The following is a 14,130-nucleotide window of genomic DNA, read 5'->3' on the forward strand; positions in this document are numbered from 1 at the left end:
AATAGCTTTTAGCCTCCTCTGAACTATATTTCAGTCGACACGATCAAGATTCATGGGCCTGTATTGTAATTGTGACAAGGAGGAACGGCTGAGGTGGTCTGTCTGTTGGCAGACTTTACTCTCACTTGTGATCATGTGCGTTCAACTTGAAAACATGACAGTGACAGCCCTATCTGTTTCTCTCTCTACCTGTGTGTGTGTGCGTGTGCTCCCAGGGTATCAGGGCGAGGGTTCTGGAGACCTTCGTGATGCTGTTCCTGCTGGGCCTTCTCATCCTGGGGATCGTCTGGGTGGCGTCCGCCCTCATCGACAACGACGCGGCCAGCATGGAGTCGCTCTACGGTAAGGTGGCGCAGGAAAACCAAGAGCCCAGCACCAGCTCCACTTACAATGGTGTGTGTGTGTGTTGAGTAATAGGCTGTCTCTCTCTCTTTGTCACATCCCTCCATCTCTTTCTTTTTGTCCCCCCCCCCCACCTCTCTCTGTCTCTCCCTCTTTCTCTCTTCCCACTCGTTTTCGTTCTTCTCTCATCCTCAGATCTTTGGGAGTTCTACCTGCCTTATCTCTACTCCTGTATTTCCTTAATGGGAGGCCTTCTTTTGCTCAGTAAGTATCGGGGCTGCATCGCGCCCCCTTGAAACAGGGGTTCCACGTATCTACCCATGTCATCGTCAGGGAAACGGCTGCTCGTATCGATTCCATGACAGCTGATGGGATGTGTTAGGCTCGCGAGTCACCTGCTCTGTGTGTGTTTGTGTGTCGTTCCAGTGTGCACACCTGTGGGTCTCTCCAGGATGTTCACGGTCATGGGCCAGTTACTGGTCAAACCCACGGTGAGTCATCAGTAAGGACTAGGTCGGTTGACCTACCGGTTACCTTGCCTGGACGTGCTCGGTTACTAGTTAGTTGACTAGTGCTAGGTTTATTAACTTACTAGTTAGTTGACTAGTACTAGGTATATTAACTTACTGGGTAGTTGACTAGTACTAGGTATATTAACTTACTGGGTAGTTGACTAGTACTAGGTATATTAGCATACTGGGTAGTTGACTAGCACTAGGTATATTAGCTTACTGGGTAGTTGACTAGTACTAGGTATATTAACTTACTGGGTAGTTGACTAGTACTAGGTATATTAACTTACTGGGTAGTTGACTAGTACTAGGTATATTAGCATACTGGGTAGTTGACTAGTACTAGGTATATTAACTTACTGGTTCATGTACTAGTTTTGTTTCATTCATCTTTGGACTGGTGCACTTTAAGTCCGATGCGAGTTCTGACCACGTAATGCCTTCGCACCATTCAAATACAAAACTGGAAATAACTTGGACAGACAGTGTTGCATTTTCACATTGCCTTCATTCATGTAGCAGATGGTTTTATACAGAGTGAAGTAGACAGAGTGCATATCGTGGGTGCAGCAGATAATTAATGACTAGAAGTGCATAGCAATAAGAGTTGAAAAACTTTATTAGCTTTGTTCCCTCCCATCTCTGAAGTCTGCCTGTCTCTTGACAGACACACACACACACACTCGGAGAACTACAAATACGTCATCGGCTCATCCTCACATCTGCCATGTCTCCGATCCCACTTTGAGACTAATTATAACCCATTTAATTTCTCTCTCTGTCTGCCTTGCTCTCTCTTTCTCTCTCTCTCCCCCCCCCCCCCTCCTTCAGATACTGGAGGACCTGGATGAGCAGATTTACTGCATCCATTTCCAGGAGCAGGCCCTTCTGAGGAGATTAAATGGTATGTCTGTGTGGAAACGTGGGGGCCCATTACAGGGGGTTGGGGGGGTGTGTGGGGATGTGTGTGTGTGTGTGTGTGGGGGGTGGGGGGGTGGTGATGGAGCACTCTGCACTGGAATCAATTAGCATTGACAAATCAGATCCATACACAGACCCAGACACACACGCGCGCAGACTTTCTTACACACACACACATACACACGTGAACACACACAATCTTTCTGTCTCATAACTTCTGCTAAATGCTAAGCAGCTGCCACAGCATGGGCCGTGAATTATAGCTGGGACAGTTTTTAACAGTCAATTTAAGACAGGGCCGTGCCTTTGTCACCACAGGAGATGCGATCGCCCCGTTTGATCTCCGGCCCCGACTTGACGGAGCGCACAGTGTAGTCACGGTGTAGTCACGGTGTAGTCACGGTGTAGTCATGGTGTAGTCACGGTGTAGTCATAGGGTAGTCACGGTGTAGTCATGGTGTAGTCACGGTGTGTTGCCGACAGCTTGAGTTTCAAGACATAAAGAGCTCAGAAAGCAGTAGGCTACCCAAACAGGTAAGTTATCAAGACACGGTAAACCTCTGAGTGGTGTGTGTGTGTGTATGTGATGTTATTTGTTGACCACTTCCGCCCATGTTCCCAAATTCCTGCTTTTGCTGTCAAACTATCCCATGAAGCAGGAAGTATTTGGGCGCAGTGCCAGAAGCGCGTTAGCATCAAGCACACAACCAAGCTTGCTGATGCACTTGTGAAGAGTGGATGGGGTGCCTTTACAAACCAGGGAGGTAAGGCAGATTCCTGATAGGGTTGTTTTAAAACGCTACGCTAGCCAGCTCCAATAGATCGCCATTTAGCCGTACGGCTTCTTACAGGTCGGGCCGACTGAAGATGCTTTGAACTCGCCGTTAAAGAAATATTTTTGCTTATCGTCCTAGGAAAAAGGGTTTGATCTTTGCGAAGTCACATTTGCAATACGATAACACTGGATGTTGTTTCTCAAACTGGGACGGAATCCACCACTGGGTAGAAGATGCTCTGAGGTGTGTATGTGTGTTTGTGTGTGTGTGTGTGTGCGTGTGTGTTGGGGTGGTGAAGGTATGGGTTGGAGAGACTTGTGCCCCTTATTGGGAATCAGTCCTCAAGCCCAGGTAATGCCTGGTTCTCGCTGCAGTGTACTTTTACGGAACCTGTCTGCAAAGGTTGAACCACATACTGATAGGCTCCCATTCAGGAGTTTGGGATCATCTGTGCACTGATTGGCCGTACCCATCCACAGACCGTAAGAAAGCGCTGGAGTGAGAATGTGGCGTAAAGCTGTAAGCAAGGTGAAGCTATCTGGGATCTCCAGAAGTAAGGAGGAGGTGGTCAGAGGTGGTTCATGGATAGTTCACTGGACACAGTCCACAAGCAAACAATGTCTGCCTCTCCTTGCTTCACCTGTTCTCTGCTCTCCCTCTTTTTCTCATTCTTTCTCTCTCTACCTCCCTCACTCTCTTTCTGCCTCCCCCCGTCCCCTCTGTCTCCTCTTCCCTCCCTCCCAGCAGATCAGGCTTGTCTCATAACTGGGTTTGTGTTTGTGCTCATGGATTATCGGTGGTTATCGCTGTGTGTGTATTGACTTTCCAGCCCCATCCAGTTATGTCCTGTTAACACTGTAAATGACATTTAGGATTTGGTTTATTTACTTGAGATCAGTAGCTTTTGGATTATTTCTTCTGACTAGCCCTCTCTGTCTCTGTCTCTCTGTCTGTTTCTCTCTCTCCTTCTGTGTGTGTGTGTGCAGTGGTTGTTTCTCAGGCAGGGAAGAAATTAACCTCTCGGGGGAAAAGTAGGTTGTGTACATGTGTTTGTTTGTTTGCTCTGTCAGAACTATGCTACTATGATAGGACTCTCCAAGCTGTTGAGAGACACGCAGCGGCATGCTTTTGCCTCAGATCAGATGTACTACCATGCTCTAAGCTCTGGAAATGATGTTATTCTGTGTGTTCACAATCTCGTGCATCTGTGTCAGTTGAGTCCTAGGCCTTGATTGATTTAGCAAGTACTTTTGTTGTTTCATGATTTGTTCTGAACGCCAAATGTCCCTGTATGCTTTCAGATATTATATAGATGCAGTTGTTTTGAAATTCAAGTGCAAAGATTGGGTTGAAATGTTTCATGAAAGCTGTACGACAGCTGTGCTGACCTGTTAGTTTAGCAACTTTTAGAATTCAAAGCACTTCCCCTCCCAATATAAAGTTGAGACTGCCCTTTACTTGAAGAGGACTCCGAAGGTGATGTGGGCAGATGGCATTTAGATGTGTGTGTAAGATTGTGTGTTTGCACCTGTAAAACTGGTAAACCGACACTGAGATAAGTGAAGTAGCTGTGTTTCAGTGTTGAGCAACTGATTGTGTGTGTGTGAGTGTCTGTGGGTGCGTGCGTGAGCGTGTGGTACGTGCGTGTGCACACACACACACACACACACACACACTTGGGGCCCCCTGCATTGGGAGGCAGCCAGTGCGGTAGTCCAGATGCTATGCGGCACGATGACCTTGCCAGAGCCTCCACCGCCCCAGCATGGCATTAACATAATTGCCGATGACGTCATCGTTTGACTGCGCCGCTGAAGGTTGGAGAGGAGACGTTGAATTATTTTCAGCTTTCACAGCAGCACAGAGTCGCCCACCTCCGCCACCCCTGTATGTCAATCTCTTTTATCTTCCACTGTCAACCTTTGGATAAGGGGCAGATGCTAGTCATAAGAAGTAGAGTTCCTCTGCCCCAGCCCCGACGCTGTTCCTGTCAAGTCATCGTGCGAGCTTGAGGTTTTTTTTCTCTCTTCAGTTGGTGGGAGAGAGCAAGCGTTTGTATGGTGTCTGAATGTGTGATGGATTTGATGTTTAGTGGCGGGTGGATTTGCCACAGTCACCCTGAGGGAGCTGGCTCAGTCCGCTTGCCGAGGAAGAGGCCTGCTGAACCGCCAGGGAACACTTCCTGTTGTGTTTTGACGGCGTTTGGTTCGAGGGTTGAAGTTTCCCCTTCGTGTTCCCCGGGCTACCATCTTCGAGGGCGCAGACAAGATTCAGTATGTTCGTCTCTCAATCTCTCTCTCTCTCTGTCTCCCATTCCATTCCAAACCCCATCTAGACAGGGTGTGTCAAAATAACAGTACATAAAAAAAATAATATATATTTGATCAAAGTGATTGGTCCTTCACCTGTGTAAGATGAAAGACGGTATTTTTTATTGCATGCTAGTAACAGTGTAACATTGAACTAATTGGTCTTGATCTGCCAGTCACCTGAGGGCGACGCAAACGGATACACCTTCCACCAGGGCTCCTTTGAGGGATCTCCGAAGGGCTCGCACATTGGAAGAGAAACAGATAAATTATCTTTAAATGAGTCGGCCTTGTGGTTTTCCCGGAGAACCCCTCGCTGTCTACTCCCGGCCTGCCGGACCAGTCACAGCATGCTGCGCGGCTGCGCTAGACAGCACCCTGACACAGGAGATTACTCCCACTTGTTTGAGATCACATTGTTGCGCACTGGGGTTGGATTACCAAGGGCGTTTATTATTTTGTATTATTTCTTAATAGAGACAAGTCACACGCCACAGGTACACGGTGTGAAAAGCACAGGACAATGTTGACTTCCCGTCAATTGCGGCATTAGTACGTTGTTGTCTTGGTTTTCCCCCGTAAACAACACATTTGACGTGTGCGAGAGCCGTGTGGGACTCAGACGGCTTGAAAAGGAGGGCCTTGACAATGCGATGTTCTGGACTGAAAATGTTCTGTAGATGAATAAGCATGTTTCCTTTCGTTATGTGGCAGTTCCTTGGCAGATAAGAGGTGAACCCCGTTCTGGAAGTGGTGCTTGAGTGCGTGAAGTGTAAAAATAACAAAGGAATTGTGTCAATGTACGTCAAGACTTATAACAATAAATATATATATATATTTTTTTTGCAGTTTCATGAGACAGTTGTATGTTTTCTCGTTCTCCTCTCAGGCAGCCCATCATCGTCCGCCCTCCCAGGAGGCTCGCTCCACCACCGCAACAAAGAACTGGACAGTGTACGAAGCCAGAGGATCAAACTGGGTGAGAAGAGTGTCCTCAGAGTCTCATCGAGACATCATGTCAATGTGATGTGTATGAGGTGAATTGTGGCCAAGCTATATGTATGCTGTGTGTAATATTGGATCAAGATTCTTTCTTGGGAGACTGCATTTTCAATCCTTTTTGAAGATTTTATCGTTGACGTCTGGCTGGCGCTCTCCGGAGGCGTTTGGGGGTTGGAGGGGATGGGGCTTTGGACAGGGTTGGAGGTGTGTGTGTGTGTGTGTGTGTGGGGGGGGGGGGGGGGGGGGGGAGGCACTTAGGATATTGAACAAGATGCAAACTTTATATAGTGGCCTGTGCCTTTTAGTGATGTCATTAATTTAACAGGACGGTGCATACGGAGTGCACTTGGAAAACTTCAGGCAGGCTGGCAGACAGACAGGTAGACAGACGGGCAGACAGACAGGGAGGCTGGCAGACAGGTCTTGAGGGAGGTTGAGAGTGAGAGAGAGGGAGAGGGGGGCAAGCTGGACAGTGTTAAAGACCACAGGTTCATAATACAACTTTTGGAAGGGCATTGCACTTGCCTTTTTTAGCATTGCAGCAGTCAGATCTCACCATGCTACAATTCTAATGAAACACTTCTCTCTATATATATCTATAGATATATATTTATAGATATATAGATATTAGTGCTGTCAGTTTCAAATGTTACGTTACGGCGTTAACGCAAACCCATTTTAACAGCGTACATTTTTTTATATATACGCGTTATTTTTGGCCAAGCAAACTTTGTAGTTTTTTTTACATGCTGTTGCAGTAACTACTGACATTATAAAAAACTACAACACAACACTGGATCTAGCTAGACCGGAAACAAAACAACAGGCACGCCGCACACACTTGTTTGGGGTTACGAGCCGGCTAAAGAGTAGTAGGCTAACGTTACGTTTTGAGTGGATGGCGAGCGCGAGACGCTGAAATGGATGGCATTTACTTGTAAAAGTTGTATATATATATATATAGAACTTTTATACTATGCTACGATATATACAAGTATACACAATATATACATGTATAAGTAGTAACTAAACTTGGTCTTATAGTGTGTGTGTGTGTGTGTGTGTGTGTATCTTTTAGCAACTGTGTATTTACCTTACCCCTAGCAGCCACTGTAGTTCTGTCTCGTATTGTATAAATAATCGTATCAGCCCCCCACCGCACTAACCTTCATCTAAGTTCTATTATTGTTTCCACTGACTGAGACAGCCCTTAAATGTGTGGTAAATTAAAGAGGAAGAGTGTTTCATAATGTGTTGTGAAATCTGTATTTTCACGTACACACCCCCCTGCGTGGTCGACATGATTTGAGATAGTGTTGGTACACACGCTCATGGTGCGTTTCACCAAACCAAACCCTACACGTTCAGCCCCAGGCTGGAGGGTTCAGGAGTGCTCTTTGATACAATATTAATTAACTGGTGTTGGAAAACGAAGCCATAAACATTCAATCTCACAGGATTTGAAGTTGTCAAAGTCTCTGACCTGGGCGACCCCATTCTTGAGGGATAATGTTGGCTGGCCTACGTTTGAACGTCTTTCTTTTCAGATGCGACTAGTAGCTCTATTGGCCGGTCAGCTGGTCCACTAAAATTGCGCGTGCGTACGTTCTCGCCTTTATTGCGGATTGTCTAAATGTCTAAATCTTTCCACTCTCTCTCTCTCTCTCTCTCTCTCTCTCGCTCTCGCTCTCGCTCTCTCTCGCTCTCTCTTTCTCTCTCTCTCCCTCCCTCCCTTCCCCTCCCAGAGAGAAGAAAGAAAGCCTCTGCATGGGAGAAGAACCTGCTGTACCCCATAGTCATGTTAATCCTGCTCACGGGGACGGTGAGTGGCGCGGGCCGGTCGCTCCGGTCCGGGAGCGAAGGGGCCGTCCCCCCCCGGTGCACCAAAGAGCCACCGTGTTTACACACCGGGGAGGTCAACAACACACACTGGGCCTGTCTGGCTCAGTCATACCTGACTACACACACAGCACTATGGCACAGGGGTGTCTCTTTGTTTGACTGGGTTTCAAGGAAATGCTAAATAGATCAGTCCGCAACAGCTGTTATTCCTAATGGGATTTCCCCGACTGCCTGCCCCCCCCTCCCTCCCTCTCCCACACACTGACTGTACATACATAGCTAGATTTGAGATATGTTTGTTGTGAGTAAGTGCCTGGAATTCTTCACACTGTGTGTGCTGTCACCCACCAACAATGACATCCCCCCCCAAGCGTAATGTATAGATATGGGTTACAGGGTTCAAATGATGTTTCACAATGATGTGGTTCTCTGCCTGTTTTCTCCCCCCATAGACTCTCTCAGTTCTGCTGGTGGCGTTGAACATCCTGTACCTTCTGGTGGACGAGACAGCCATGCCCAAAGGATCCAAGGTACAAACCAGAGGCACACTTTGGACAGACACTGGACACTGGACTTCATGTGTACACACACACACACTGGCATGTAAACACACACACACGATCACACATGGTCACACACACACACACACACACACACGGGCATGCCAACACAGACACAAAAACGCTTCTAAACAGATATATGAGACAGCACAAACACATGCCCCACATGTAAACTGTAGGCAGCCTCAGACCCCCAAAAAAAAGTTATATATGTTTTTTTTTTTGTTTTTTTTTGGGACAGAGTTGGGACATAAATCAAATTCCGGATATGCTCAGGTGCACGGCAGAATAAAAGCCCTGGTCCCAGATGTTTATCACGCTCAATCCCTGGCCTTTTGTTCAGAGAAGCTCATTGAAAGTCATTTCACAGCGGCGTGCAGATTAAACAAGCTACGTGTCTGAAGTCCACGATGGGCGAAAACGCCGCTTTTCCCCAGGAGGGCAGCGGCGAGGCCCGGGCGGGGAGTGTAACAGCTCTCGCAAGATTGCCATCTTCTTTCTAGAACACAACGTGAAGTTAATCTCCCGCTCTTATCTTGTTTCATCTCCTGTGAAAGAGGTGTTTGTGTGTCTGTGTGTGTGTTTACGTCTGTTCCAGTTTTTTTTTTTTTTCTGACAAGGGGCAACAAAATGTATCCTATTTCGACCTCATTTATTTTTCCCCGTCTCACCGCCAACCGCTCCTCCACATTCCAATTATTTTATCGAGGGAAGATATTTTCTTTGGCATGACGCATCTCAGAAAATCCCCCAAATTACGCTTGTCATGCAGCTCTTCATGCCCCCTCCCCTGCCCCCCTCCCCATCTTGACAGCACGAAGCCAGCGAAAATGGTTTATGCGCTTGATAGGCTGGACGAATTCCACACCTCTGATCTCAAATCTTTAAAAAGGGGGGGAGGGGTGCGTGGATGTATCATCCTCGAGACAGGATCAATAGTGATATCATACCCATCTAGCCAATTTCACCCACGTGAGGATGCCCTCACGGTTACTCATACACTCTGGGAGCTTAAAAAAGGAGAGAGAAATGGAGAGAGGTATAGTAGGAAGATGAGGGCGAGTGAGTAAATGACATTAGGCAGGCAGGCAGGGAGGGAGGGAGGGAGGGAGGCTGGGGCCAGGTAGGAGAGAAAGGAAGGCGGTTGGGGGCGACGGGCGGAATCCGAGAGCTTCCAGACTGTGGGAAAGTCAAATGTCCAAAATCCCCCCCACTCCACCCCCGGACTGAGCTGTAGAGAGAGCAGTACAATGGTGGAGGCCTGCGGATGTTTGTCTTCCCCCCCCCCTGCATGCTGCAGCACCCCCCAGCATACTGAGTACCCAGGACTGGCAGCCCAGCGCTGCCCCTCCCCAGCCTTTCCACCCTCCCCAGCCTCTTCAGCCTCCCCAGCCTCTCCAGCCCTGCAGGCAGACAGTCTCCTCTGCTCCTCAGACAGACAAGGAGCAGCAGGAGGTGCCGTGGTCAGAGGACGGCAGGCGCTCAGGCTTTTACAGCATGATGAACAGGCGCTAAGAGGGACCTATAAAAGGGTTATTGCCAGCCATCTCTGCGGAATGAAAGCCATGGCTTGACACTGTATTTCATTGAAGGGATATTTGGCTGGTGATTGGGCTGTAATAGTCGCCCCCCTACGCATCGACGGTGTTGTCCCTCGGTTGGTCTGTCCGTCAGTTGCGTAGGTGCGGCGTGGGCCAGGCTGGCCCCCCAGAGACATGGCCTGCTCCACGACCTCACTCAAGCACAGGTGCCGCCGGATGCTAATCCCACAGCCCCACTAACAATGCGTCTGCATGCGTCTGCCCCCCCCCCACCCCCTCTCTCCTTCTGCCTCTCTCCTCCCCCTCCCCTCCCGTCTATCCCTGAATACGAAAATAAATCAGTTGAAAGAAGGCGTGATGTGAACGCCTGCTACCACACACCCCGGACACAGAGGCTCACACACGGACCATTGCAGACGCGTTGCACGCACACACCTATGCACACGCTCACACACACAGTAACAGTGGCACATACAGGCATGCATTCTCTCTCACACACGCCTGCATGTAAACTCTCCTCTCTCTCTCTCTCTCTCTCTCTCTCTCTCTCTCTCTCTCTCTCTCTCTCTCTGCCTTTCTCTTTCTCCCACTCACACAGTCAATGTACTCTGTGCCCTCTCTCTCCCTCCCTGGGCTCTCCATTAATAAATGACATCAGACACTGTGTGCTAATTCCCTGGGAGTACGGGCTCTGCAGCACAGCTCTGCAGCACAGCCCTGCAGCACAGCTCTGCAGCACAGCCCTGCAGCACAGCTCTGCAGCACAGCTCTGCAGCACAGCCCTGCAGCACAGCCCTGCAGCACAGCCCTGCAGCACAGCTCTGCAGCACAGCCCTGCAGCACAGCTCTGCAGCACAGCCCTGCAGCACAGCTCTGCAGCACAGCCCTGCAGCACAGCCCTGCAGCACAGCTCTGCAGCACAGCCCTGCAGCACAGCTCTGCAGCACAGCCCTGCAGCACAGCCCTGCAGCACAGCTCTGCAGCACAGCTCTGCAGCAAGCTACGCAGTTGACGGGGGCATAAAAAAGCCGTGAAACAAACTGTCAGACCTCTCTTTTCTTGACCTTTTTCGCCCCGCTTTTTTGTCTCTGCGTTTGCATGGAACCTATGAAATAGACTGTAATCCATTTAGGCCCATCAAGATATGTCGATGTCATAGTTAAACTAGATGTTTTTACGTGGGGTGCCCTCCAGAGTGGGTGCTAGAAAGTAAAAAAATAAATACAATTCAAACAAGAATCACCTCCAACAATTCAGTGTTTCTGTGTTCCCTCTGCTGTATAGCAGAATTTTGAATCTGAGTGGCTCGCTGACCCTTTAGCTGGCAGTGACAACTCAAGTTCATATAAACAACACAACTGCCAAGTCTGACAAGAAGCAAATGCGTATCATTTCCAGCACACAACACCAATGCCCGGTCTTTGAGGGTGTACATAATTCTGTTTATGTCTTTCAAACATATTCGCTTCAAAAGGGCCTACTGGCAAATAAAAGGTGTGTTTGCCGAAGCATTTGTTTTGTTGTTTTTATGTCATTGGCACGCATTCAGTCAGTATACGCTTTTTTACCGTAAGCTGTGTGGTGTTTTGTTTGAACACCTGTTCACATATTGGATGATCGACAGTTATTTTAGACGGCATTCTTTCATCTTCTTCCATTCATTACTTAACCAATTTGATTCTGTCTGTCTCGACGGGGAGATTGTGTTTGTGGAGAGATGTACAAGCTTTACAGGAGTTGTATAATGTAATTGCTGGTGTACAGGATGCTGTTCTGTCACAGAACCATGGTTTTTTTATGAGGGCATAAGGTTGAAAGTTATTGAGGACATAACACTGAACTTGAACCATAGTGGTGTTGGGTAGGCACATCTGATTCCACACCTCACCCATGTTGTCCTCCTCTCAATCTCTCCCTATCTCCATCTCTCTCTTTGTTTCTTTCACTCAAACGCTCTATCTCTCTCTTTCTTCAGGACCAAGGGATTGGGAACACTTCGCTGTCGACCTTTGGCGTGGTCCAAGCTGTGGTGGAGATCATCCTCATGTTGTATCCTTTCATTGACCATCCACCTCCTCCCTCACTCCCCCTCCTCATCTCTCCCTCTTCCTCCACCTCATGTTCTGGCTCCACCCAACATGCTTGCTTCCATCACCGGTATTGCCACGTGTCACACGGAGAGCAGAGTGGACCCTTGGTAGAGTCTGGTCCTTGACTCCAAGCTACCAGCTACCTGATGGTCTCCTCAGTGGTGGGCTTCTACAGCCTCAGGGTCTTCCAGAGCCTCACACCCAGGAAGGACGACACCACCATGACCACGGTGAGGCCCGATGGGGGAGGGTTGGGGGTCAGGAGCCGTGGGTCTGAACTGGATGGGGGGGAGGGGGGGGGGGATTCAAGGTATTGATGTAAATCCTGCTGTTTAGTGTTCCATCCTCTTCAGGTCTTTCTATGTCTCTTTCACATCCACTTTCTTTTCCTCCCCTCTCCTTTGGTGTAGCACCTAGAGAAGCCAAAGTCTCCCGTTCTGAACAGCTTGTAGTTGTTCGGTCCAATATTTGTTTGCAGATTACATAAGCATTGCAAGCTCTCTTTTTCTGACAGGACGGAAGGTGGTGTGTGTGTGTGTGTGCCTGAGGGGGGAGGGGGGGGTGTAAAGTAAAGGATGTGTATTCTGTTTGGCCTACGGTGGCACCCATTCACTTGGTAATGAGTTTGGACCAGCCGCAAGGCTCGTTAACTAGCCGTGACGAGGAAGTGAAAGGACCTAAGAAGCTACAAAGGGAGGGAACCTGGTAATGAGCATCTCCAGAAGTACTAATCGTACAATATGTGGAGAATCCATTTACCTCTGAAGTGGCTGTGTGTGTGTGTATGTGTGTTTGTGTGTGTGTGAGAGAGTGTGTGAGCATTAAAATGCATGTGTGTGTGTGTCACTTTTTTGTTGTTGCTCTATTTGGTTCGCATTAGCGCTGTATAGCCGCTTCTTATAGGAAGAATTTGTCTTAATTTGTTTCTTCTGGTCTCTTTACCAATTCCCCCTAAACAGATCATCGGTTGCTGTGTATCCATCCTGGTGCTGAGTTCAGCCCTCCCTGTCATGTCCAGAACCCTGGGTGAGTCTTGACGCCCACAGTCTCCACATTGCTTGTCCATGTCAAAATGACATGTAGCACTACAAAAGAGATCCATGAATCCACATGTAGCCACATTTAACTGCATCTGACTGAGAGTTACCGTAGTTGGTCATAGTCATTGGGCATTGAGAGGGCAGCAAGAGGCTAGGAGGAAAGAATAGGGCCCAACGGCATCACAATCGCACTAATAAACATGCAAAGGGCAGACACAGCTGTTCAAATAGTATTATCGTTTGTGTGCGTTTGTGTGCGTGTGTGCGTGCGTACAGTGACTCATTGGGAGCTTAACAACATATCAACAGGTTCTGCTTTTTGCTTCTGAATAGATTAAAAGGAATAAATGCATGAGGCAGATTTAGCAAAGGCTCTCCCACAGTGTTTGAGAAAAGCCCAGTGTGGATAGAGATGTCAAAGACGTGTGTGTGTGTGTGTGTTATGGGAAAGGTAAACTTTCCTACTATTCGCATCTGTGTGTGTGTGTGTGTTAGAAATAGAGACTGCAGTGTGACAGGAGGCAATCTTACAAAGCTAACGCTAAGTAATGCGATAGCATTAGCATAAACCGTAGGCTTCTGATTTGGAGTGAAACTACTAAATGACAAGAGTTCCCACAGTGCAGTTCCTTTAGAGGTGAAGGTTGTTTAGGCTGCTGCTCGCCATGGCAGAGCCAAGATAGGTTCAAATGTTGAAGAGCCTCTCTGAATGATGTTTTATTTAATCTCTTGAAAGTTCTTTTGAAAGACTGCTGGGGGGACCTGTACTCGTGTTAAAATGGGAGTGCTTGTTTTTTTTGGGGGGGGGGCAGCCATGCCAACAGTCAATTTTTGTTTTTTGTTTTTTAGATGGTTATTTTGGGAGGAAAGCGGGGCGTTGAACTTCAGGTAGACGTTAGGTAGGACAAGATGGCATACAAATATAGAACTCTCAAATAAAACTTAAAGCACTCCTTGTGCTTTTCCCCCAAACATTTTATTTTTATGCCTATATATATATATATATATATATATATATATATATAGGCATGTAACTTTCAACTGCAGTATTCTCAAAAGCACAGATTGGAGACTGTAGAGGCCTGCCTTCTCACAGTCCCAACCCTGATTTTACCCCATAACAACTAGTCTAGTGCGACAATAAAACGTAACATAATACATTTCATAGTTAATGGATTATCCAACACAGCATCAT

At 47.8% G+C, this 14,130-nt stretch overlaps 1 protein-coding gene across 2 annotated transcripts in view; it reads left to right on the plus strand.

Annotated features, from left to right (window-relative positions):
- Positions 1–14,130, plus strand: part of lmbr1 (limb development membrane protein 1) — a 32,022-nt gene that overhangs the window by 11,735 nt on the left and 6,157 nt on the right. Inside the window, exons 6-16 of one of the 2 annotated variants that reach the window (XM_084702612.1) lie at positions 216–342; positions 538–606; positions 769–833; positions 1,686–1,758; positions 3,538–3,582; positions 5,750–5,839; positions 7,608–7,684; positions 8,157–8,234; positions 11,781–11,854; positions 12,035–12,125; positions 12,855–12,921. In XM_084702612.1, coding sequence (XP_084558738.1) covers positions 216–342; positions 538–606; positions 769–833; positions 1,686–1,758; positions 3,538–3,582; positions 5,750–5,839; positions 7,608–7,684; positions 8,157–8,234; positions 11,781–11,854; positions 12,035–12,125; positions 12,855–12,921 — 856 coding nt within the window. The remainder of the gene's footprint in view (positions 1–215; positions 343–537; positions 607–768; positions 834–1,685; positions 1,759–3,537; positions 3,583–5,749; positions 5,840–7,607; positions 7,685–8,156; positions 8,235–11,780; positions 11,855–12,034; positions 12,126–12,854; positions 12,922–14,130) is intronic. The other variant, XM_084702613.1, reaches the window with a different exon arrangement.

The sequence above is a fragment of the Hypomesus nipponensis genome, chromosome 8 (assembly GCF_054491055.1).
Source record: "Hypomesus nipponensis isolate SF chromosome 8, ASM5449105v1, whole genome shotgun sequence".
Lineage (NCBI taxonomy): Eukaryota > Metazoa > Chordata > Actinopteri > Osmeriformes > Osmeridae > Hypomesus > Hypomesus nipponensis.